Source organism: Dermacentor variabilis, chromosome 11 (genome assembly GCF_050947875.1).
Source record: "Dermacentor variabilis isolate Ectoservices chromosome 11, ASM5094787v1, whole genome shotgun sequence".
Lineage (NCBI taxonomy): Eukaryota > Metazoa > Arthropoda > Arachnida > Ixodida > Ixodidae > Dermacentor > Dermacentor variabilis.
In genome coordinates, this window is record NC_134578.1 from 90,024,194 (window position 1) to 90,051,296 (window position 27,103).

General features: G+C 45.6%; 1 protein-coding gene across 1 annotated transcript in view; it reads left to right on the forward strand.

The window, feature by feature from the left end:
• The first annotated feature begins 214 nt into the window (after nucleotides 1-214).
• LOC142563373 (lipase member M-like) overlaps nucleotides 215-27,103 on the forward strand; it is a 41,586-nt gene continuing 14,697 nt past the window's right edge. The window contains exons 1-5 of the mRNA XM_075673933.1: nucleotides 215-254; nucleotides 1,149-1,263; nucleotides 4,022-4,172; nucleotides 9,888-9,980; nucleotides 19,918-20,070. Coding sequence (XP_075530048.1) covers nucleotides 215-254; nucleotides 1,149-1,263; nucleotides 4,022-4,172; nucleotides 9,888-9,980; nucleotides 19,918-20,070 — 552 coding nt within the window. The remainder of the gene's footprint in view (nucleotides 255-1,148; nucleotides 1,264-4,021; nucleotides 4,173-9,887; nucleotides 9,981-19,917; nucleotides 20,071-27,103) is intronic.

Sequence of the window (27,103 nt, forward strand, 5' to 3'; positions counted from 1 at the left end):
GGTTTTTTTTTCCTTTTTTTATCCTTCTTTCTTTCTCGCCTATTGAATCCCCTTGCCGTTCCCTCAGTACAGGATAGCCAGCCGCAGATAATCTCTGGTTAACCCCCCTGTCTTTCCTTTGTCTCTCTCTCTCTCTCTCTCTCTCTCTCTCTCTCTCTCTCTCTTGGACAGTGTCACCAGCAGAAGTAGCGCATTCTGGAGTGGCCACTTGGTCATGCACCTCCTAAACTACTCATCCACCGTGCTTCAGGCTGGTGCGAAACTTGGGCCAGTATTGGCCTCCTAGAGATCGTGTTTATCTTTTTTTTTTCATCATCAAGCTAAACTTTCTTGCTAGTGCCCTCTCACGCAGTTTTCCCTTTGGGGAGACCAATGCGATTTTTTTTATCTTCTCCGCCAGATAGCGCTAGCAGCAGCGCCATCGCTGTAGTTGGTGCTATTTCAGTGGTCGCGGCATTGACTGGGATTAGTGCTTTTTCGTCCAGTGCTATCGCAACGCGACAGCGTTAAGGGCCCCCATGTCGCAGAAAATCCGGCGCCGGCGTGACACAACCAGCGTCGACCGTCGCTTTGCGAATAATAATTGCGAACCGCGCATATACAGCCACTCGGGCCCTCCGTGCAGCGCAAAGAAGTCACTGAAATAAAAAAATTTCTCAAAGTAAAATGTGCCAGAAAAATTGTAAAGTACGACTTACACAAAACCTACCGACATGATAGCGTCTAATCTGAATATACGAAAAAACAATTCTGTTACGCGCAAGCTCAAACACAAACCCTTTGTAACGCGACAGCGTTTTCCAGTTGCCTTTTGAGGTATGAATTAGTAGGAGCGGCGAGGTCAGCTCGGTTTCTTGCAAGACCATCAAATAAAGAATCACAAAACTCGCATAGCGTTCGCCGCCAGCGTTTCCCGGTAAACATTACGGTTGCATAAGCTGCAGTTGCCCGGACACGTGACAAGGAGTCAAGAATCTGCTATTGTTATCACGTTCCACATTTAAAGGCGTAGCTCAAGCGTCCTCCATGTTTACATCTTTTACTCTGTGTATAAAAAAACTCAAGTATGTATTTTATTTTTTATACGATGCCACATGTAGCAACTTTCGGCACTACTTCTGGTGTGTAACTGTGTGTCGACACTGCAGGCTTCATCCTGGCCGACCGCGGATACGACGTGTGGGCCATGAACACGAGAGAGATTGCGTTCCGCTCTCACAACAAGAACATGAGCCAGAAGCACGACCGATACTGGCAGTGGAGGCAAGGATTTTCATCTGAATAACCTAGAAGTATAAACCTAAGCTGTCTAAAGCTTTTTAGTAGAAAGAACTCTAAGTTGGCAGTGCTAATTAAATAAGGGAATTTCAGAAGTAAAAGCATGTTCACACATTTTTTTTACATCGTTCACCTAAACAAAGCTAAAAGCCGTCGAGCTGCTCCTTGTATATACAGCAAAACGCGCTCGAAGGCAGAAACAGATTAAACAAATATACATGCAAAGATGTTGTTCGTTGTTCCTGCGAACACTTCGCTGGCACATAAAGAGTCGAGAAGGATTGAACCAGTGGTTTTTATTCCGACACTCGGTTGTGTAAGTTTCTTTCCGTGAGAGTTGCGTCATCGCCACTGTTTTTCACAAGTCGTGAATTGAACGTCATCCAAAGAACGACAGCTCGCGGTGAAGGATAAGCGTCGTCATGAATGCCTGCTGCGTACTAGCCAGGTGAACCTAATTTTTGGCAGAACTTTCTGTGTTTTAATATGCGGTTTTAAAGCTTTTCCAGTCATTGGCACGCTTGATTTGTCATGTTTTCTCATGCCAACAACCGTCTCATGCATGAATTCTTATGTCCTTATGATTAAAAAATGACACGTATTTTTTTGTCTTAACAAACCTCCCTTTTCTAAAGAGACGCTTGGCTGCAACTTTGCGAGCAAGAATTGTCGAGTATCATGTACGGTACACTGTGATGTTTCGGGGAAATTTTCTGGTCATACAAAAAAACTTTTAAATTGCAGAAAACATGCCACAAATATCAGCGTCATTAGAAAATCTTGAAATATTGCTTTTAAAGCTCAGAGGTGTTTCACGCATCGAAGTTTGATGACGTCCCCTTCGATTAGCTCGTTGACAGCTTTAATACTTGGGCTGAGTCATTTACAGACCTTGTTCTTAGGTCAGCTCATACTTCACGCAGACTGATAGAAAAACCCCTTTCGTCTTCCTCCAAAAGTTGCTTGTTGCTACTGTTATTTCTCGCTATTACAGCACAGCAGGCCCCACGCTATCTTGACAGTTGGCATTTTGTTTTCTTAGCTTGTCATCAGTAATAATGGTGCTAATAAGTACGGCCTGTGGAAACATTATATTTTGCCACCAAACTTATTTTATCGCGAGGAACCAAATGTCTGCTGTCTTCCACAAAACAACACACAAATCACGCAGTCGCCCCAATATCTGCTTAATCAAAACATTTCAGTAGCTTCGGAAACAGCAAGCAAACATGCTGGTATTTTCTTTAATGACATGAAGTGTCTAAACAGCAAACCAAAAACTTCATTTCGATTTTTCTGTAGTTCGTGTAAAGAGATGCCAGCCAGCACTAACAAAAATGCTCAAATTATTTCCAGCGCTACATTCGCTACATGTTTCATTGCATCAGGCGACATAAATATCAACGGAATATGTAGGATTTTCTTTTCCATTTTATTATGCTAGAATATATGCATTACATATGAGACACCGTGCGGTATGGCCACTTTGCAAGTTAACACGAAGTTTGTATCGACTACAAGAGAAAATAATCTGACCGAAACAAAATGTTAAACAGACGCGTGCCAAAAATATTGAATATATATGCAAAATAGTTAGTGCCATAAATAAAATTCCAAAAAGTGTGCTGTAATTTTTCTCACAATTGCCAGCCAGTACAACACGTAAGTGGTACGGAATGACGGAATATTTGAAGAGACCTCGGCGTTAACAAAATGGCGAAGGGTGTAAGATCAGAAATTCACGCTAAGGCGGTAACGAAGTTGGGTTCAGTTTACGTCTTCATTGAAATATCCATATTGCTTCAGTTTTCTTCCCCTCAATACATTGCTAACCCCTATCTACAAAAGTCCGTAATAAGTCGTCATTTTTTTAAGTTAAACCAGAAATATCGGCATCAATACTACTAAAGCAGAAAAAAAAACAAATCCTCGTAGGTGACATTAGGACAGCTAGGGTCAGCTATACAGCGGTCGATGTGAGTATCTTAGAGCGCAGCTGTTAGGCGTCCGTTCCTGAGTTGAGCATCAGTGTAGCTTGGCCTCCCTGGCGTAACGGAGCGAACGAGCACAGTGAAGGATCAAACTGCGAACGCGGAGCGCAGCGGGTGATGAAAGACGGCGATGGTGAAGTGAGTGGGAGGAAGAAAGTAGAGGAGGAGAGTATGGAGAAAGGATGAGGGAGAAAGCTTTGTTCGCGGATGGCTTGCGGCGAGCGCGTCCCGCGATATGTGGAAACAAAGCGCTGCATGAGCGGAGGTCTGTCTGTGGCGCCTGCTGTGAATCACGCCCACGTGTTGCCCACGCGCGGCCTCTTGCTTGCTACCTCCCTATTAGGGAGGCAGTCGCGCCACTCTTTGCTGCATTTTCAATGTGCCGCACGAGACAGATTGTCCGCGCCAGCCAATATATCGCGAAAGGGAAGCATGTGTATATCTGCGCTAAAATTTTGCATTCGGGAGTATCGTAATCGTCAGTGAAATTTTTATGGTCTTTTATAAAGGTAAATGAATTTAAACGTTGCCATTCGTTGCCATGCAAACAGTGTTGTTTAGTCGGTGCTTACGAAGCACGGTTGTACTGCGAGAGCTTCAACACTAGGAAAAAGGAAATCCTAGTGTAATGTCTCACTCAATTCAACGTTCCGCATAAAAAATTTCTGTTGTGAAAGCTAAACTATATTGGCACAGCCAACCTGCTAATGCTTTGTCTCTCCACGGCTTACACCATTCTGCTTTCTTTCTAGTTTTGACGAAATTGGTCGCTACGATATTGCGGCTGTCATCGACTTTGTACTGAACGCAACTGGTTCCACAAGAGTGTCGTTGTTGGGATACTCACAGGGAGTACTGTCAAGCCTAGTGCTCTTTTCCACAAGACCAGAGTACAACGACAAGGTGCGTCGCTGAAAACATAAGCCTCTTGTAAAATCGCGGTAGAGTATTAGTCATGGAGCTTGAGCAGCAGTTTAAATAATTTCATAGTAAGCAACGCTTCTGGTTACCACAAAATACTGGAGAACCACCGCCACAAATGCTAAGTAGGATTTGATTCCAATAGAATGGCAAAGGCTTATCAGCAGTCAAAGATAACCGTTTTATAAAGCATTATTCTTTACAAGACTATGCTGAAAGTAATAATTTACACGTGATGTTTTTTGTGAAGTCACGTGTATCACATTGCTGCGTTGCTAACAGTCAAAAAAGTTAGTGTTGTTATTTTCTTAATTACGTTCACAACACAAAAAGAGAGAGAGACAGAGGAAAAGAGAAAGGCAGGAAGGTTAACCAGAGGGGAAGATCCGCTTTGCGACCTTAGGCTTAGGGAGAGAGGGGAGGGGGAGTGAAGTGATAACGAAGTAGAGACAAAGAAAGAAAGGAGCATAGCCATACAATCACAGTCGGCCAATGTCGCCGCATGCTGTCACCGCACAGCACAGTAGCACTTGCAGCACTATAAACATCTGTTCAAGCTACAGCCGCTTGTCCAATTATGTTGCCTTTAAAAACTGCAACAGTGCCTTCGTCGCCCTCCGCTGCGATGGCTTGTGATAGCGGCATCTTAAAATAAGTTCCTCTGTTGGAGGTCTTTGGTCAAAACGCGCTATCGCGATTTCGAGCGATCGTCGCTGTAAATTATAGCGAGGACAGTCACAGAGAAAGTGTTGTTACCACAGTCATCGCACGAGGCGTCGTCGGCGCCTCGTGCGATGACTGTGGTAACAACACTTTCTCTGTGTCGGCGCATCCGATTCGTAAAGCAAAAGCCTTGGTTAAGGCCGCCCCTAGCCATATTCGACAAAGCAGGGTAGGCTTGCGACGGCAGAGTCCAGGTGGAATGCAAAGGCGTAGAGAGCAGTCTAGGTTAAGCAGCCGGTTGTTTTGAAAACTTCCTGCGTTGCAGAAGGAGAACGTGATATCACGGCTGAGCATTCGAAGTTTTCTAGCGGCATCTATTTTTGATAATGGTATCGGTTCACAATACAAGCTCATTAATATAAATATCCAGCATCAACAAACGCGTTTTCCCTTGAGGAAGAGGGCCACTGCTGACAGTGCTCCCGTCTATGTTTATCTATCTCGAAAAAAAGTATTGGAAATAGCCAGCTGCACGCATATTGTCTCTTCCACGTCCACGAGGGAGAGAAGAGCCTGCACCAGTTCTCAGTGATAGCAGGCTCAAGGCAAGTCTTCCAGCTGAATCGACTGTTTCTGTGGTCACAATAGCATCTCAGTGAGCACTTCAATGATTATGACAATCACGAATTCGCCAAAGCTTCTTCCTAGTTGCTTGAAACTACATTTACCTACCTATGATAAACTTTTTCAGTGAATTCCTATCGCACATGCCTTAATACCAATCGTGAGCATTACTTAAGGTTTCATTTCTACAAGTCGTTGGTTTTCAAAACACCGCAGACAAATATTTGTTTTGAAAGTCATTCAACCATAATCAAATTCTGGTAATATGGGTAAAAAAATTTCATTGGTTTATTAATCGGCATCGTTTCTATCAAGCATGGACTTCAAACTAAGATACATTTCTGAATACGGGGGTTAGTCCTTTCGCCGCATAAATTGCAGTAAACATTCTATCACTAACGTACCAACGAGCATGGTGCACGCGCGTTGGCAAACGTACACAGATGTCGCTTGATGACACCGAACTCTAGATGTTACAACACTGGCGTGGTGAACAGCGCCAGCAGCGTGTAGCGAATGCTTTGTGTTGCCTCTGGCTGTAACGCATCTCCAAAGCTTGAGATTACGTGACCTCCAATACAACAGGGGGTGCTGCATAATAGCACTCATGAAGCCACCAGCGGCTTCGGTTCACCCAGTTCTTGCACTCGCCGCAGGTTACCTTCAAGATAGGGTGAGCGGGCGATGTGTACGCAAAGACACGTCATGCGCAGGTATAACTGGCCTCCAGGTTGGCAGTTCGTAGTAGCGGCTACCATAGAGTTTCCTACAAAAATTACTAGAGGGAACTCTGGCGCTAGTGTCCACGGGAGCCGCAACGAGAACGGTTGTCCCAGCGTGGGAAGTACATTGATTTGCCTAAACTTCGTCCTTTTTGGCTTCAAACGGCTTTGTGACTTTTGAAACTCGTCATTTTCAACAGCGTATTCCGTAACAAATAATTAAATAAGCATCACTTAAATTGCCCTACGGCTGGATTCGAACACAGGGACTCTAGCACAGAAGCCTGATATTGAAACCATTAAGCCACGGACGCATGTAGCGACAAGCGAATGAAACGCCCTTATGAATTTATCGTGGGCATGCCAGTGCCTCGAGACGCTTGGCGCGTTTCGATTTGGCCACCTGGACAAGCTCAATCGTTGCAATTAATAGCAATTGTACGCGTTCCGGGCGTCTTCTGCACTTCGAAGAATATAGATTGCGCTGAAATATACGACAATAAGATTTATATAGCCTAATATACAAAGCTACAAGAACATCTGAATCCACAAGCACGAAGATCAGACAAATAGATGTACTTCCCATCATTCCCACGGTAGGACAACGACTGCAGCGCCAGAGTTCCCTCTAGTAATTTTTGTAGGAAACTATGGCGTCTACGAGCTGACATTGGCATTTCCCTGATGTTCAGCAGAACAGGGTGGTTGACATTGTCGGGCTCTGTCCCCGAAGCGTCGATGGTAGCAGCATCAGCCGGTGTGACCAGGCTGCTGCGATGGGTCGGTGTTACTGTCACGGCCCTGCGAGCGGTAGCGGGGGCACGTCGGTGGGCGTTGAACAGGCACCGTTGAATGGACCTGAGCTGTCCGGCGATATCGTCGATCCGGTGCGCAAGTTCTGTGATATCCAGCGTTGCGACGACGGCTTGGACGGTGGGCCTCAGAGGCGGCAAAGAGACCTCAAGTACGCGGTCAACGATCCCGGCAAGTTCGTCTAGAGGTAGCGTAAGCTTAGCCTGCACAATGGCCTGGCCATTCGGTGATAGACGTTGCTGTTAATCGCGGACTAGCGTGTTTCCCGCGAGAACACGCATATGGCGGAGGAACTGCGAAGGTTAGCGCTAGTCGAGTTCCGTGGGCTGAATTAGTGGACTGAACCGGACCTGGTTGGTGTAACAGGAGTCCAGATCGACGACGATGTAATCGTAGCGCGTTCCGTCTTGGGTGATGCGCGCCAGGGAGAAATGGGCCTCGACTTGCGCGAAACATATCGCAGGCGTGCCCGCACAAAGCGGCGCGAGATTGACGGCAACACGGCAGACGCCGAGTAGAGCAGCGTCCGGAATGCTTACTGCAGGGTTTCTGACGTCTTTAGCGGAGCCGGTATGGGATGCCGGTGGTGTGTTGGTATCGCCAGGATGATGCAGCACGGGATCACTGAGTTGGTGCTGCAGCTCTTGAACATGCTGCTGTTGCTCTTGCATCACCTCATGTTGGGTCCAGATCTGCCGATCTGCCTCTGGAGTAGTTCCATCTGCCGTTGAAGGGCCTCCTGGTCATCCATGGCGATGTGTTATGTCTGTTGTCCGGGTCACTAGTGTGGGATGTTGCATTGGCTGAGCAACGAATCCGAACATAGAAAAAGCACGGCGGTTTATTGCCTTAGCAGCAGCAGCAGAAGCAGGTGATCGCACCGGCGCTTCGCGCGTTCCGTTAGCAAGTGTCTTTTTCAAACCACCCAGCCTGCTTTTGTATGTACGCTGGCACCTAAGGTAAGTGGTGACGTTGTCGTGGCGGCGTATCTTACTGGTAGCGCAGCGCAGCACGCAGCCATGCTTCGCCGGGGTGGACGATGACGAGGCGGAGACTACGCAGAAATGTTGCAGAGCGCGTCACCACGGACGCACCATGCGCAGGTACTGCCGGGCTAGAAGAAGAAATGCGCGCTCGCCTGCCCCATCCCCATCCCCCCCTAGCGCACGCTTCATTGCGTTACCACGCGCTCAACTCCCCACCCCCAATTATGCGCTTTTTATCAGGGGAACTCCAACATTGGGTGGGGGGGGGGGGGGCGAACGGCGAGCTTCAAGTGACCATTTCGACCATACTTCTCGGCTCAAGCTGGCACGCGTTCCCTTGTAACCACGCGCGCGGGTCGCAATATCCGATTATCACCGAATTACGTAACATCACGGCGACGGCGCCGATAACAGCGAAAATTTGCTAGAAGTGTCAAGATAATTACTGTCGCAATAGATGCCTTGTCGACAGGCTATCGCCCAGTGCCATAGGAGATATACAAAATACAGGCACATGGCAAGACTGTTCATATCTTGGCAACGGGGTAGTTGCGAGGCGGCTGTATGTTGTAAGGTTCGGCGATCGTCACCGCGCTGGTAGTCAGCATTCTAATGCGCAGCAGTCGCCTTATTCATCCAGTGATTAAAGAAAAGTGAATCTAAATGCCATGCTAGCAATCGACGAGACCACGCCAGCAGACTGTTCCACCCTTTCATGCATGTCCTCACAGCATTCATGTGAAGTGTGATACTTTGAAAACGAACGAAAACGGCACAGGCCTCTTTTTCAGCTTTGTGCATTTTGCCTATAAGCTAGGTACTCTGAAAATTATTCACTCGCTCTCGAGTTTTCAACCACCGCGCATTGCAATAAAATGCTCCTGTGTCTTTGCCCGCGCAAGAAGGAGTGCCGTATGTGAGAAAACGAAGCTCGGGTACCAAGCTATGTTCATGAAAGCTGAATAATAAACATAATTGCATTCCGCTAATGACAACTATGGTCACTGTGTAGGCAACACAGGTCTTCGCCTTATTCACCTTCACCAATCTTAAATTTGGTGCAAATGAGAGGGGAGGGTCTATATAAGGTTAATGTGTGGCGAAACTTCACACTTTCTCTCTGTTACATCTGTTACTCTAAAGCGAAATTTACAAGCTCAGTGTTCAATCAGCCTCAGTTTGAGGTCTCCTAGAGCAAGTGCGTCTACCGCATTTAACGTTAACATCGATTAAGGCAGCCTGCGTAACATGAACTTTTTCCTTACACAGACTTTCACACATAAGCTGGAAGAAACATGCCTAATGGATCCGGTGTCGCTTACTAACTCGCCAAACATCTTACTCCAGAGGCCTCCTAATTTTCACCATTATTTCTTTTCTGTATGACTGTTGATTTAAATGCTCCGACAAAAAGTTGTACTTACACAACATGATCTCCACTTCATGGAGAAAAAGAGGACGAAAACAAGGTTATTTTTCATTCATAAACACAATCGAAAATACATAAGAAAATTAAGAAATAAGTTTATTTTTTTTCAGCCACGAGTCACGGTTTCTGTAACGATCGATGCCGAAAAAGCACCAGAATTGCGGAAAACTTCCTCATTACAGGCAAACTTAATGAGATTGTCCCAAATGTTTACTATCGAGACGTCAAAACGGAAAGGAGCAATGATGATGTGGAACCTAATTGATGGGTGCATGTCACCTTTTATGAAACCTAGCCAAAATATTGAAACTGCTTGTCAGCAGCCTGCACTATTAATATGCCATGGGCGTGGTCACAAAGCAGTGTCTAAAAACTGCGACAGTTCCTCGTAAAATAAAATGTTGAAAACTACTGAGCAAACTCCTGTGAAACACATTATTGGTTGTTATTTCTTTTTCAGGTCGATATTTTAATAGGGTACGCTCCCGTAGCTAATGTGTCGCACTTTCGGTTTCCATTCCCAGAGCTTTTCGCCTTCGCTGACCCAATTTTCGTAAGTAACTGCTTACGTACTTCGAACGTCGCGGCAATTTTTGATCTTTCGTTTAGCATGCGCAAAACCGGAAAACGTGTCTCGCCACGCAAAGCACGAAAAACGCCAAGTCAGAACTTAATGAGACAGCAAAAATTTACTAGCAGACTAGTTTTTTTTTAATTATTTATAATAAATAGTCGCAGCACTACATCGCATTAAGATAAGAAGCCATTACCAAGCAGTAGAAAAAACACACAAGTACAGTGAGTCGCAGTAACGTAAACACCCTCCTGACTGGAATGTGTTAGCTAGTCCTTCACGAAAAGGCTTGTTATCGGTGGTGGCTACCAAAACTAAGGTGTCGTAAACTTTGCGAATTCATTATCGTGTCACCTTAGGCTCTCGGAAACGACTTTGCGGTGTCGGAGCCTTCGTATTGATAAGAACAGTTTATTAGCTAAGTTAAATAACTACCATTCTCAATAAGGAATTGTATAAATATGAGGAAATGTATGAGATACAACGACTATAAAGCATACAGAGCTTTGCATTATTGGCATGAAAATTCTATCATTGTGCGTGAGCTCTAGTGCATCTTAAATAACAATGTTTGCATAAATGCACGTACATTACGCTATAGGCCCTGCTGTGCAGTTTTAACTGGAAATGGAACGTCGGCTGCCACTTTCGTACGGGAGCGCCTCTGATGGTAAGCCAATAAAATGGCTTGCCTGCACTCAACTCTGTTTAAAATTTTAAAGCTAACGTTTAAAAGAAATTCATCAAAATATATATCTGGCTAAAGGTTGACACACCAGCCGTCTTGTTGCAAATAAAGCAGCGCTTCTGTATTGAGTGGTACATCGGTAAATTTTTGTCGATTTAAACTTTTGTGTAATTGCCGCCTACTGAACTGCACTAGTACCTACGAACATGCAGGCAACAGGCGTGGTGATGCATGATGTTGCAGCTACAATGAAGTTGTGGAAACCAATTTGTTGATGTTAATGCGACTCACGTTGAAGTAATGTATAGGCACTCCGTACTGCTACTCCCCTAAACGCATCGTGTGAGGCGTTTACTCTAGCCGAACGTAATCTTTTTATCTGAGTGGACCACTAAGCGGATAAGCGGACCACTGCTTGTGGCAGTGGTCCACTTGTCCAATGTACACAAAGTACAGCTGAGCAGCATCTTTTGTATTGCTCTTGGGGCACAGCAGATGATGTTTAATGCTAATCGCATGAAAGTTGACAGTCATCTTATTTTCCGACCTCCCATTGCTACTTATGAACGCAAGCTGCAAAGACCTAAGCGCGCGTGAAAGAGCTTTATTGAGGAACGGCTCATTCTCAGTCAGATACCGAATGGCCAAAGTTGGTGCAAAAAGGGTCCGCCGAACAGCGGCGCATACCAGGTGACTCAAATTGTTCCGACGATGGGTTTCAAAACCGGTTACCTCAGCACAGCAGCCCAATGTCCTACCAGTGAGGCCATGCATATTCTGGTGATACCAATTGGCGGGAAAACGGTTAGGCGTGAACAGACAGGAATACCTATCGCGAGCTGGGTGAAGTTCATCAAGAATGAAATTAACATTAAAACGCGTTCTCAGCTTGACATGTGGTGCACCAGGGCACTTTGTAACGCTACAGGCCTAACAGTGCGTAAACACGTCTTTGAATCTCACGTGAGAAAGTTTCGCGTTAGAACTAAGCACTGTTAAGCAGCCTTCAGAGAATAAACCTGGTCAGTTTTCTAGTACTCTGACACTGCTTCCAAAAACTGCAGTTGTGAACCAAAGAGCCTACCCGCGCGCGCGAACACACACACACATTCATTCGTGGTGCCGCACAGGAGTGCATCCGGGCGTTCTTTTCACTAAGCTCGGGCTGTAGTTTATAGCGGCATGGATTACTGCCTCAACCACGGTGAAACGAAGAACGTCTCGGCCGAAAGCAGAGCTGTATCATTGTAAATATGGCAGGCAAACTGCAGGATTAAGTAAACGGTGCCCCATAATCAATGCCACAACAACATATCAAATTACGAAGGTAATTCAGCAGCACGTTGCTCGTTAAGCATCACGAAATAAGCGGCTTGCCAAAACAACTTACGCACGTTTACAGCGAGTGGTTCACGCGGAAAGGGGCGCTGAGACACCGTCTCTGGCCAACATAACAAAACCTATGAGTTGGAAATGTTGTATATAGGAAGATATTTTATTAGCGTATCTCCCCATTAGGCACACGGGTGCTGTGATTTTGCCGGCCATGTCTCAGGTGAAAACGAAACTTCGATTTGTACTGCTGTTGCATACTGAAACAGCCAAGGTATCTAGGTATGGAAATACCAAGCAGCGAGAAGGATATAACTTATAGACTGCTAGTGCCAAGAATACAGACAAGCAGACAACAGTTTTGCCTATGTGGTTTTATTTCTACAGAATAGCTTAGCTCCGTTTAGCCTCCTGAATCACAATTACGTGACCATCAGAAACAGTAGATTCAAACCCATCTTCCCGAAAAATGCACCGAAGGGAACGCTAGCACGGTAGCCTCAGCTACCACAGGATTTATTTTGCACTTAGACAAACATAAGTTACGTAGTTTGTTAAAAGCCATAGGTTGATATACGCCATGGCTTTGTTACTTCGCTGCGTCGTTGATACACTTATCTATTGACCAGAAACAGTCAGCGACGTCGCGTTTTCCGCCGTTGCTGTAATCCAAAATTCAGCGTCGCAGCGGCCGGTGAAGGCCATAACAGAAATATCTGGTGTCCTAGTGCAGCACTTGGCCCAAATATAAAAGATGTTTGCGTGGGCCTTAACACAAGAGCAGCTGTCCTCCGCAGCAAAGCAGTCAATGTTCGTGCTCATGCTGCTGAGGTGTTCGGAAAAATTCTGCACTCGAATAAATATAACATGTCATTCACAAAATGAATTACAAAAGTACGACCCTGGCGCAGACTTGTCGGTAGTATCGATTCACTAATTCGTGATGCTTAACGTCTTGAAGCAACGCTGCGATATTGAGAGGCACCGTACGGCAGGACTACGGGTTTATTTTGACCCCCTGGTGTCGCCTAAGGTACGCCTTAATGTAAGTACGCGTGAGTTTTGGCATGTCGCCCCCATCTAAACGGAGCGGCCGGGCCCTGGAATCTAAGCCACGTGTTCAGCAGCGGCGTTATTATAGCCACTGAGCTACGAGGGTGGGTGTCGATAATATGGGCATCTGTGTGAGCGACGCCGCGCGGGTTGCAGGGGCACATTACCAAAGACAGCGGCTGCTGTGCAATAGAGCTCGCATCATAGACGCCACCCAAGTTTTCCCTTGCCGGAATGAAATTTCCAGCGATGTCTGAGGCTTGGTACTACAGCAGCCTCAAAACTTTGAGCGATTTGAGAGATCCTGAGTGTTGGCGGGTGCCAGGAATGGCACTAAATACGGGCATAGAATTCCAAGGTCTAATTTTCCTTTAACTAGAGGCGATTATTAATATCTGTAACATTTGGTGGTTTGCAAAACGTTTCGCCAGCCATCGCTCGTAAACGCATACCAACTCCTTTTTTTTCCAATAGTGAATGCTTGGCTTCGGCTCCATGTTGCTGTGTAATGGAGCAGGGGCATATGTAGTAGGAGCATAAACATACTTGTGGTATGCCGCAACTACGACACTTCTTGTAATGTGAGCTCTAGATATACAAGCTACCACGTGGAAGAGAAGAGCAAGAAGCTTCGCTAATACAAAGCGTCACTAAAGCTAAGCAGTAAGCCATGTTGACTCGTCTGATGCTAATCCAAAAAGGTATATTTTTATAGCAACCAATTTTCTTAGCGGGAAAGGCTATAAACAAGCATTTATGTAACATTTATTTTGGCCCTACCGACACTGATTTTGCTGTGACGACGACTGATAATAATGTAATTATTACATTGGAATTATTACCTCAAAATCAAAAACCACCTAGAGAACAAAGTTTCAATGAATCAGGCTGAGAAGTTTTGGTTTTGTGTGATGGGGTTCGGGATTTCGTGACTTCAAGGCATGGCGACCATATCTGAAAGTGAAGGCGGGTAGTCTGCTTGCTGTAGCGATCACACAGCAAGCAGACCACACCGCAGTAGCTGAGTGGCTCTGGCTTCGCGCAGGTGCACTCGAGGTCGAGGGTTCGATCCTTGCCGTGGCAGGCGAATCGCTATGATGGAGGAATTCAAAGACGTTTATGCACTGTGCATTGGGTGCACGAAAAAGTGACAGCCGTTGGCAAGAGGCTTAAGAAAGGTGCAAACCTCACTCTCGTCGCGAACGACAGCATTACCTCGCAGCGAGCCTATTGTACAGCCGCTGAACTCGTTTCTGTGAAGCGAAGTGGTTTCCAATAGCAGGAGAGATGTGACTGCCACAGCATGAGGTAGAGCAACACAACGTGGTCACGGATCTAAAATATCGTCTAGAATCCCGTAAAGCTCATACTGCCACAAAGGAAGTCAACCAGCCGGTTTCTCAGCTGATGATGATTGATATCAATCAAGGATTCTAAAGGAGCTTTTGTGACTGAGGCCAACAGCTCCTCTTCAGAACCGCTCATTTACTTGCTTCTCTAAAAAAGTATTTCGAGGTCGCTCATATTGTCCATAACCAAGAAAATAGGTCAAAATACACTTTTGCCTAGTGAAACTTGTAAGTGCAAGGTATGTGCGTGGTGTATTTGATGCATATATTTCGCGTGGCATTTAGCGTATCTGTACTATATCTGTAGTGCTCGTCATATCTTAAGCTGTAGCGACATTTCGTGCTTTGAGCAATTCTAATGTCTTTTTAAATTGCATATTTTACTTTTGTTATGTTGTGTGCCTTGTCATTGATATTAATGCTAGTCATGTGAAAGACGTTAACGGGCGCTATCTATTGCTGTCCACATTCTGTCATTTATTCATGTCAATAAAAAAACGGCGGCTCTAAACGTCGACAAAGCCTCCTTGAAATCCCCTTTGTAGATATCCCACAGATGGCACATTGAGGTATGGTGAACGTACCATTGTTGGAAAAAGAATAATTCTAGGTAATTAGGGGTACAGCTGAAAATTATCAGACCGTCTCGATTAGGCTTTTACATTCTAGGTGACATTCAACTAACCGTCGTTTCAGAACTATTGAGTGCGTCGATATGAAACCTGTAAGCAATAATGTTCCATATGCAAAGACCATGCAGTAGTGTGAAGGCTGATGTTACGGTGCGTTCACTGAAGAAAACTTTCAACGTGTTTCTTTGAGCATAAAATGGAAAAATTATCAAGTACCAAAATCCTTGCACAAACCTACAAAACAAAATTCACACTGGTATCTCCAAAAAAAAAGCCTCACAGTTGAAGAACAATTAGCCGTAGTCCGGCAGCACTGATTCGTCCTGCTCCCTCGAGTAGTGACCTCAAATATTAGCATTAATGCTGTAGGTTAATGGTTAGCTATTCTACCTGGAAACGTTTACACGCTCATACCCAGCGCCTGTATGCTAATATGAATTCCTAAATGATAGTTCTTATTTCACCGGGGTTAACTTTATCAAGGCCAACTGCAACAAAATTTAATACCGCCTAAGCCTAAGACAACGAGGATAAAGCAGTGCCATAAAGCGAGAGGCAGTATGGAAAAGCTGCCATGACAAGCGGCATCGCACTGAGCTGTGGCAGACTACAAAGGCGAATGCGCGAGCAATGGCACAAGGGCAAGGGGCAGTATAGGAAAGCTGCCATGATGAGCGGCATCGGAGCCAGCTGCGGTAGACGATGACGACGAACGCGCGAGCTGTGGCACGTGCGCGAACGGCAGTATGGGAAAGCTCTCATGATTAGCGGCATCGGACCCAGCTGTGGAAGACGTAGACGACGAATGCGCGAGCAGTGACACGAGCACGATGGGCAGTATGGGAAGGCTGCCATGATGAGGCGCATCGGACACAGCTGTGGAAAACGAAGACGACGAATGGGTGAGCTGTGGCGAGAGCGCGTTCGCGCGCTTGCACGAAGGGACGCCGACGCTCAAGCCAGGAACGGCCGCCTAAGAGCTGCGCTCTAAAAAACGCTGTCATTACCTCTACCCACGGGATGATTACTTTCGGCGATAGTATCGCCGTCAGGCGCGCGCTCATTGGGCAGTTGAAGAAAATCGGATGAGTTGATTGGCTGGTTGAGCATTGCATCACAGGAAGGCAATCGCCGAAGTGATCGTCACAGAATACGTCCCCAGGAGTTACGCATGACCTATGGCCTAGAGCAGCGGCTTCTAGGGATTTCCTTCGAGAAGCCGCGTCATAGCGACAACCACCAGGTGCCCGCATCGTCTGCTTAGGTACGCTTTAAAGGTTGTTAATAGGAACACAACGCAATTCCCAGCACCGCGGCTTGTCCAAGATTGACTTAGTAGTATACGCTACTCATTTATAACAAATTTAGCAAAAGTGGGATATCGTCCCAGTGGCCTTCTATTCTAAATTATCTTGCATGTCGAACAGCACAAGCTTTAGTGCAGTAGCTGTGCTTCGACCCGAGACAAAGACTAGTTTTTGAGATCACTTAGAGGTTGTGAAAAAGTTGCCACAAGAATTGGAAATCCGTTTTCGCAAGGAAGATACTCGCACTGACGCCACATGCTCCCTCTTAGTTTTATTTTTCTCTATAATTTCGGTGGCTATTGTGTGAAATAGCACAAGTCAGCGAGTTTTCTAACGTGCCCATACGGGTAAATACCCACAAAGCCTTTATTTTAATGCGAATAGCATTCTTGGCATTGTCAGTCTAGTTTTCCTACCGACAATTTGACTAATTCGTCAATAATTTGGGCCAATCTCAGAGAAAAAGCAGTCTAAAAATATGGGTCTTTCCCGTAGGTATTAGAGAGAGAGAAGTTTAATGATACGAATTGCAGAGAGGTCGGCCTGAGGTACGTTCCTCTAGCCAGCTACTCGGCGTTCGGAGAAGGGGAAGAGGGAAAGAAAGAGGCGCATGATGGGTGACGATGATGTATGTGCCAATGTGTATGTGCCTATCCACTTTCAACCTCCTTTACATCAACTCGGGTATGTGCGCCGGGGGCCACGCAGTATGCGTCACTGTCCAGGCAGCGCAACCACATTTAACCAAACATGGACCAATTCTGGCAGGAATTGGTAGCAGCCCTTGCCAACACTCGTATATGCGCAAACTGGAACCCAACTCATAGTTGGCTCAAAGTTGGAGCCAAGATTGGGCGAACATAGCGCCGATGCATCAGCCATGGTTTTGCTGGCGCTGGAGCAAGGCTCGGAGGCATCGCTGCCGTTATCAGTGCTGGTTTTGGACATTTACGCCTGCTTGACGAATACTGTAAATACACTCGCCCTGAGTACGCAGCCATTATTACCGCGCACCTTTTTTAGCCACTGGCATTTTTTATAGCAGTTGACCGCATACTGTCTGCATCTATTAGTAGCTAAGAAAACGTGATACAAATATATTAGTCCAAGAACGAAAAGTCCTACACACATGCAAAGAATAATTGAGAAGAATACTAAAAGGTATCTTATAATAGTTTATTTGTAAGTATATAGGCACCAATAGGCATATTCCGTGGGGCTACGTAGGTGACGCTGGGTTATATTAAAACTGTTCATTTACACATAAATAAGCACCTAACAGCCGTCTTACGCGAGTCTAGGTAGATGACGGTGCGTTAGGCAGGGCCCCCAGAATTGTAATTGGGCAAGGTGCCGAGGACAGCGAACTGGCCAGGCCTTTCAGGACAGAACGCTTACGTCGGCAGGCTGCTGGTCAGTGCTCGAATGACAGCAGGCTGGTCAGTACCCTAAGCAAAGCGATAACGCAGTGCTTTCATCGCATTTGTTGCCACCTCAAACAGCAACTTGTCGCTTATTTGGAGGAGATGATTGCCGTGGAAAATAAAGATAAATATTATAAGAGATGCGGCACTTTTTTCATGTTGAAAGGTCGGCATGCTTGAAAAGTGGAACTCTGAGCCGAGAGACGGAAAGTGGGAATCGGTAATTTTGCTCCAAGGGACTCATGAGGCACTGTTCTTTATTATTACAACGAATATTACATATTTCCTAGAAAGGGCTGCAGAGAAAATTTAATACACAAACACAAAATGCACCATCTTGTTTACACCACACACTTATTCGACGTAGTACTTAATAATTAAAGGCCAACTGCAACAAAATTATGGCCAGCGTAAAAAGCCAAGTTTCAAATCGTTTTGATCTATAGCAGCCTTCGTGCAAATTTTGCATGTGAAATTCAAGTGGTTGCGTCTGTAACCACTAGCCAAATATAGACCTTGTTTTGTACTTATAAAGAAAAAAGGTACTGCGGATTCCGCTTGCCGGAAATTATGCTTGACCTATAACAGGGGCAACAATCGCGGTTGCTCGGATTGACTTGCAGGATTGGGCAGCACCTGTGGCACGATCAAATCGTGCCCCGGGTCTCCTGCAATTTGGGTCATATTCACTAAATGCCATTCACACGTACCCCACGTTGAGCCCTGTTCAAAGGCTGTTAATAAAAGAAATCAGGCAATTACAAGCAATGTAGCTTAGCCAGGGTTGCTTCAATGCTATATACACAGCGTGATCACGATCGCGTTGGCAGAAATTTACAGCATATATTCCCGATACAGCATAACAGAATTTTCAATTGACCTCACAGCGTTTCTATTTAATAAAATCTCGATGGACCTATGTCAGGTATCTATCAGCATCTAAACTCACGCGGCCAATAAAATAACTATAAGGTAGACAACAAACTTCAGTGATTCTTCCGGCCCGGAACTCACTGGCACAGCGGCAATTTTCCACAGTGAATACCGTCATGTTCGTTTCGCTTGCCTGCTTTTTCCTGAAATACTTCTATTCCACCGCTACGCGGAACTCAACAACAATCTAGCGGTTACAGGACACCTTTAGGGAACAACCTTGCGATCATATAAATTATCTAAATACGATCATGTAAATACGATTATGTAAATTAAAGGGTTTGGATTTATAGCAGAAATAATGCAACACAAAATTGCGATCGCCAAACTGAAGCCTTGCTCTAGGTCGTCTGAAATCGACAAATTGATGCAATGTAGGGCTAAGTTAATGGAAAGAAATTGCAATGTTGCCGAAGCAACTGCGAAAAATCTGACTTGCTATTAGCAAAAGTGATATATACACAGAAATTGTGGAATTTAAGGGACAAAAAAGAACGCTGTTTCAGAAGCTGGGCATAACTTTTAGGGAAAATGTATCGCGAAAGTTACCTCGTCTAAACACTAGTTTTTCAGACACGTAACTTAGTGCGCCGCTTTCTCATTGATTCGATTTGGCGCCATACAACATGTAGAACATGCGCAAAACAAGCGCACTCACCCTTGAAAGATCCAGATTCCTTTGTTTCCGGGTTCACCTGGCATCGAAGACTGTGACCGCCAGCATGGACTTTCTGCTGGCCTCTAGTCACAAAAATTTGTGGGCATTCACTTTGCTCTGTAAAGGCCATAAAGGTCATAGGCAAAATGTCTCTATTCCAATTATTGCCAAATTCGTAGAATCATCGTAGATGAGTGCTGCCTAACTTTAGTTTTATTCTTTCGCATTATACATTTATTAGCATGCTGACCCCACCGGCAATGTGATCGTCACCCTCGACCATCGAAGCAAAAATCACAGTGCTTAGCACACCGCGATTGCTCCTCTAGACAAGCCATAATCAAAGAGTGTTTATTGGTTTCCGCTCTAGAGCCTATGGTATTTAGACTGATTGTGATGACGCTGGCGAGACTGTTCAAATGTCGTGTCTCGCAAAGTACACTGTGGGGCAGTGGCATCAGTGCGCCAAGTTTTTTTTACCTGTTATCGTTTTTTTTTCTTGTTTCTTTTTTTTCAACTTCCACACCTGTCCTGACGCAGCTCCTACTCGACCCATTGGGAAACAGTGGATACTTCCACCTGCCCCAAGCACTCCGACAGGTGATTCAAGCAATCTGCAACATGTTTAAGGGAGAGCCTTGCTCTCTCTTCCTAACGCTCACACTGTTGAGTAGTCCTGAGCAGTCGAACAAGGTAAGAGGAATGTTGTCTCAATATTGAAGCACTGTCGGCAGCGCTGACATACCACCAGCGTGTACACCCGTGAGCAAAAGTATACGAAACACAGGGTCACCAAAAAAACTGAATTTCCTCGTAATTAACGCCGGCGCAGAGGGAGAACGTGCCGGCGGGCTACAGCGGCCTATTTCATCGCTTGCGGCTGAGGCTGCGGCGATTCAGGGGCTACTCTGAGTTGTTGTTGGAGCTCCTCACGGACGGCGTCGACAATTGAAGCCGCTTGAGGCTGTGATGAAGGGAACAGCTTCTGTAGCTCCTCCCGCACGACCGCTTGGTTAAACTCGCGCAGATCGTTGCGGGCAATCGACTGAACTCCGGCGTAGTTTGTCGAGTTCGTGTGGCGGTTGAATTGCCGGTTCCGCATTTACAGTGTCTTCTCGATGCTGGTGGCCTCGCGAAGAAACTCGTCGACGAACCTCGGTGGGCTCCGTGCCATTCCGGCGAAAAATTCCTCCTTTACACCACGCATCAGTAAGCGGACTTGCTTCTCATCGGACATTTCCGGGTCGGCGTGGCGGAATAGGCGGCTCGTTTCTTCTGTAAAGATCACGGAGGTCTCATTAGGCAGCTGCACTCGGGTTTCTAGTAGTACTTGGGCTCGTTCTCGGCGTACGACGCTTGCAAATGTCTGTAGGAAGCCGCTTCGGAACAGGTTCCACGTCGTTAAGGCGGCTTCACGGTTCTCGAACCACGTCGTGGCGGCGTCTTCCAATGTGAAAAATACATGTCGAAGTTTGTCGTCACTCTTCCAGCTGTCAAATGCAGTGACCCTCTCATACGTCTCAAGGCAGGTTTCCAGGTCCTCGAATGTTGAACTGTGGAACGTCGGAGGCTCCCTGGGCTGCTGCACCACGATGGGGGACGCTGGGGCTGCCATTGGGGTAAACTGGGCGACGATCTTCCTGGTCGTCTCACGCAAAAGTCCGTACTCCCGGGGCAGGCCTTGCAGCTTGCGGCTACCTCGCTGGTTCTTGGCGACGTTGTTGTTGCCTTCCGCGTTCGGGCTTGGGTCACGGCTTTGTGGGGGCGTCCGGTACATGAACGCAAAGAATCCCCACCAGATTTCACGTGGTAGTTACGGTTGAGGACACAGCAAGAAAACTGCGAATGGCAAAACTAACTTTATTGGGCGAACCTGTGCCCAGAAAAACAGGCTGGCGATCGTCGAAAATCTGTTCACCGAGTCAAGCGCGTCAGCTTTTATAGGTCAGTCGTTGAATGTTCCAGAGTAATCGCTGGGACCCGCGTGCCTTCCACAAAGTTCTACGTCACTGGCGTCGCGCATGCATGCAATCAGATTGCACAAAGTTCGGCGACAACAGACAGCGGATAGAAGCATCGATAAGATTGTAGGAACTTCCGATACATGTAGACGCTTCCTGCGCTGAGTGATAACATATCTTAGACGGTAAAAGTGCTCACCCGTAAAAGATAAACGAGTTCTCGTGTCAATACAATGAAAGTGACGAGTGCACTAGAAAGTGCGTAATGCCAAGTTAGTGCTGCAGTTGTGAATTTCAAGTTGCATTCGCAGGCTGATAACTGAATCGGCTTTATTGTGCAATCCCTGGTCCGTATACCTTTACTTACGGGTGTGACATTCACTTTACCTGGCAAATGCTTATAGTTAGTATACAAGTTAACAAAGCTTCCGTTCTACTACCCTACTACCGGTGTCTTATTGTAACGTTACGCATTATATTATTAGCGAAACAATGAAGACAAAATAAAAAGAACCGGTAGTATAGGAGGCTTTTGTTTTGCCCGGTATGTACCTTGCGCCTATGCACTATCTGAAAAACTTCGGAAGCATCAACTACAGCGAGGTAAGCTGCCTCGTGATTGATAAAGTGACGCATAGTCGCAGACGGGGTAGAATGACGCAAGCTTTAAGTAATTTTGCAGATTTTCTTCAGAAAGGCTCCACATCAGCTTTAGAACGCCTCGTAAGATTAAGTTGCTGCGAATATCACCTTTCTGAAAGGGTCACATATATCATCAGGGAATAGGTTATTTTGTGCAAGCAGGTGAAGTGAATTTAGGCAAGATTACTTCAATCAGCCATGTAATTTTACAGCCACTGAACTACGTTTAAGAGATTATTGATCCCGACATGAGTATTAGACCAAAGAATGTTTCTAACCTAGCGATTCTTAAAGATGGTTCCTGATAATGGTTTCTGTGAGGCATTACTAAGATCAAGACTGTTATTTCTGTTGCGTGAGGACAGCGAACAGGGACTCTATAACGTAGAGCTATTCCAAAATTTTCTATTCCAATTCTGCAATCAGCCCTGAACGACTGGTCAAAAAATTTTGTAGCCATCACCCAGTGTGCCCGTCGGTCACGCGATGTCCCGAAAACAGTCATAAAGCCCCACATATCATATGTGCATGCTGATAACGCATAATTAAACCGAGCAAAAAAAAAATAATAACTTCTGCTTCGACACCTTTCTCACCATTAACGAAAAAGGCGTTGTTTGACCAATTGCTATTGGCCAAACTTTCAGATGCTGCACCCAATTTGCCTGTCTGTCACATGACGTCACAAAACCACGAAATTCATCGCGTCAAAGTGAAGTGTACGCTTTAAAGACGCATTAGTATGTCGAAGAAAACTGAAAGTTTCTCTGAATAGCCTGGCACTGCTCCATTCCGAAAGGAATAGAAGATGGCTTCCCGCCGATCTCCGTGGCACTGACTATGCACAGGTGCCACAGAGTATGAATTTATTGCTGTATAATAAAAGATTTTGCGTGGCCGTATACCGTTATCGAGACCATTCAGCACGTATACGACGTTGCTCTGCCAACTCGACTTTGCTGAGTATTTGTTTTACCGTCATTTTTAACCTTCCGTTGCATGCCGCCTCGATTTACGACCTGCCACGGCAAGCTAAGTAAGGGTAAGCGGACCAATCGCAGGCTCTGGCGCCACCCTCCTCATTCGATTATCTACTTTCACTGTGCCGGCTTGGCCCCGTCGAGACTCTCTTCACTTGAGCGTGCTCCTCACCTCTTCTCAGCCAGTTAGATAAGAAATCTGCTCAATTTAGGTAATGTGATTCGCTTTGAAAGCAAAAGAAAACGGCGTCCTTTAAACGAGAAGCGCATTTGACTAGGCTTTTCAAACTGCGCGGCGGCTTACCGCCCTATTCTTGTGTTGGTGGTTACGTAAATTTGGCGGCAGAGTATTGGACCAAAACAGATAATAGTTTTACGCTACAAGGGCCCTGATCATGTCGCTATCTTGACATATGCTAACATACGCGCTACTGCGCAAAACAAATGCATAAAGCGTTAACGTTTCGTTGGGAGTTCTACTTACTTACAGCCCCCTACCTTTTCTTTACGTTTATTTCTCTCTCTATCTGACAGTCATGTACGACGGTCGTAGGCTCCAGCAGATTAAGAAATTGCAGCTACTTATGCACTGAAGGATGTCGCCAAAGGGAATCGACTTGTTTCAAACGCGGGTATCGCACCCTCTCCCTTTCTTTTTTCTGTGTTCTCACCAACAAATGCACTATCTTGTCCAACGTTCTAGCTTGGCTCTATAAGCGCAGGATTTACATTGGTCCAATTTACTATTGAAACATGTGTAAAACGCAGAAATGGTTTTATAAGACCACCGCGGTCCATATTTGAATGACATTTCGTTGCATTAGAATGAGAAAGTTATATTCTGGTGACTCTAGGGAGCATATCTTCGAGTTCGTGCCAGGTGCGCTTTACAAAAATTCCTGAATATTAGACAATTTTGAAGCAAGAGTAAAGCAGGAAGTAGAAAGACTTGTAGTTCGGCAGCAAAACAGTATTGCAGTTTGGTAAGTGGACTCCGTAAGAGCATCAAAAGCGTGCAAAATTATTGTATCGATTTACAGCTTACGTTACATTAGATTATTTACCAGAATTTTCGAATGTCCCACCTTACAAATGAGCAGTGTGTTACAGAGCGGTGTATAATACATCAACTTGGTCCGCTTTAGATGTATTGTTAGGTGAAGTTGACAAAACCTTGATATCGTTTACTTTTAATGAGTTTAAGAGTAGTAACCGTGATACTCGCATTTAATGCAATTTTGGAATTCCCAATATTTTTTTCAATCAAGGCATATATTCGAAATACACACGCTACAGTTACTAGGTTTTACCTTCTTTCAAATGCGACAAGCGTCGTCGAGATCGCTGCAGTCGAGCCGATGAATATGATGTTCCCATATAATAATAGGAGCAGCCAAACTAAAGCGTAATCTTAAAATATAGCATTGCAAATACATTATTTCTAGAGGTGATTTCTGTTCACGATCACCGTACAAAAGAAGTGCAGATATATAGTTTTACTTTTCTGCGTTTTCAGCCTCTTGTGCTATGTTTCAATCTGGTGGAGTTGATCAGAGATAAACAGTTCTTCATTCGCGCTCATATTCACAGTCCACATTCTTATTTGACTTTCTACATGACACGTGAAATAGAAAGAACACGGCTAATTTTCCTCTGTGTCTTTGTCGATTCACTCGCGCTCTGGTACGCGCCAGTCATTTCGACATCACTCTCCAGACTTCACCGCAGCCGACACTGAAAGCACCTTCTTACATTTACATTTTTTCATGCCCTAGATAGGAACTAAAAGTATGAAAAAATTTTTTAAAATATTGCGAAATAAAACCAGAAAGCCCGGCTACATTGATACTGTATTTATCGTACCAATGAGAAAATAGATCATGACCTCAGTGTCATTTCCATCTCCGCCTAGGCGCGCTTGAACCTATGTGCGCTGACAGCATGCTGACGCCATTTGCGCCTATATTTTGTCGGCACATGTTCGCCGCACCTGTCGTGCTTTACACCAATTTCTGCACATGTTGCGACATGTTCATTTCATGAGCTCGCCGTTACACAATCGCAACTACAATTTTGCACCTTGCCCTAATGAGGTCTTTCATTGGTTATTTATCCTTTTGTACATATTTTTAAAGTTCTTCATGGTCCCATGCCACAGCTGCTACTGGGGCGTTTTCGATAGGGATGCAACATACATACACTGGTGTGGCGTAATGTTATCTTTCCTTGGTTGTTTCCACGCTTCTAGGTCTACCAAGTCATAGCTAAAACACTTACAAACAGAGAAATTTCCTTCTTGAGACACCCGTACGGGTTTCCTTAGTACGTTCGAGCTACATTCGGATGGATGGCAATTGTCTCTTTCAATAAAAATTTCTATCGTTTACGCGTCAAAACCACAATCACATCATGAGGCATGCCGCAGTAAGAGGCTCCAGATTAGTTTTGACTATCTCGGTTTCTTATTCTACGCGTACACAAGTATAAGTACACAAGCGTGTGTTCCTTTTCATTTTTTTTTTCATTCTGCCTCCATCGGAATGTCGTCGCCGCGTCCGGGATCGAACTCGACACCTCGAGCTCACTGGCGCAACTCGCGAGCCACTCAGCTAACGCGGCGGCGAATAATAATATTGTAATTTTATTTTCTAAACGCAAAACTGGGCTATCGATTTTTCTTTGCTATTTCCCACAGATACAGCAATCGCGTGCGTGTAAGCCATGTACAACGCAGTACTGGAACACCGCTACTCTACGCAAGCGAAATGGCACGATTACCTGGCTATTCACAGTTGTAAGCAGCTGAAAAAAAAACTCATATTTAACTTGTCTGCTTTCATGCTGCGACATCTAATCAACGAAGGATATTTAATTGTTTCTTGCTAATTGGGGGCAACTAATTTTCTGACACTTCTCGAAACGTCCGCGAATTCGAGAGGCCACGACTAGTGATTCTGCTTGGTCAAAGCTCACAGTCACAATACTAAGAATACAAAAGGGCGACACAAGCAGGTGCAGGCGAACTTTCAAGAGTGGGAGGCATAAGAAATAGTGTACATTCTTAGCGTCGCGGAGAACAGTACTAAAAATAGAAAAGCAACGGTACTACAAAAATGACAGATTCGTTTGGCTGCACTAACCACGGAATATCGCGCGAAAGCACATTTTCTTCCACCAGTTAGTGATTATCTTGCAGCGGGTAAGGCATCGCTGGATGCTTGATTCGCCGGTTGTTAATTAAGTGCTTTGCAATCGCGATGTCGTTGTCAAACTGCTTTATCGTACACATGATACGTATAGCCGTGTTCCCACATCAGCACGCGGGCTTCGTTGAGCATAAGGCGAGGCGTAAAAAGGAGGAGCCACTAAGCGGGGAGACACGCGTACACGTTTTATATGGAGGGGACGGTAGATTTTTATGACGTCACACGCCGTGGCGTGCGTGAGCGTCGTCCGAGCATGCGCCGTGATACGAGCGGGTACAGCCTCTTCGCGCGTTCCACGCGGGCCTGTATGAAGAGGTTTCAGACGGAGGGGAAATCTGTTTGTAGACTAGCAGCGTTTTCGTACAAAAAGAAAACAAGAAAGAAAAGAAAAAGAAAGAAAGAGAAGCTACAGCCTAGAATGCGTGTTTTTACGAAACGTTGTTTCGAAAGAAGAAAGCCAGTAAGTTGAGCTATACAACCTCTCACAAGTCGTTTACAGCACTGTGAAAGCTGCAGGAATCCTTAGCCAATAGGATGACCGGATGCCTCTCGAGATGTGTTCATACGAGTAGCGTCGTCTGCTCAGCCGCTGCTCAATGCTCAATGCTCTGCATGCTATGTACATGCGCAAAGGTCCTAACATGTCACGTCAGTGGCGTAGCAACAGGGGGGGGCCGGGGGGCCGTGGGCCCCGGGTGCAAGAGGCCAGCGGGGGGGGGGGGGGGGGGTCATATACGTCTGAAGACACCCCTCTTTCCGCCAACTACACCCGGGGGGGGGTGACAGAAGACCTATGGGCACCGGGTACCAGACGACCTAGCTACGCCACTGTGTCACGTAATGCAGTAACGTATCATGCACCAAGCAAAAACAAGCCTCTGTAATCCTGTTACTATTCACGCCCAAATCTATAGTCTACTGCGCAAAGATATTGCCC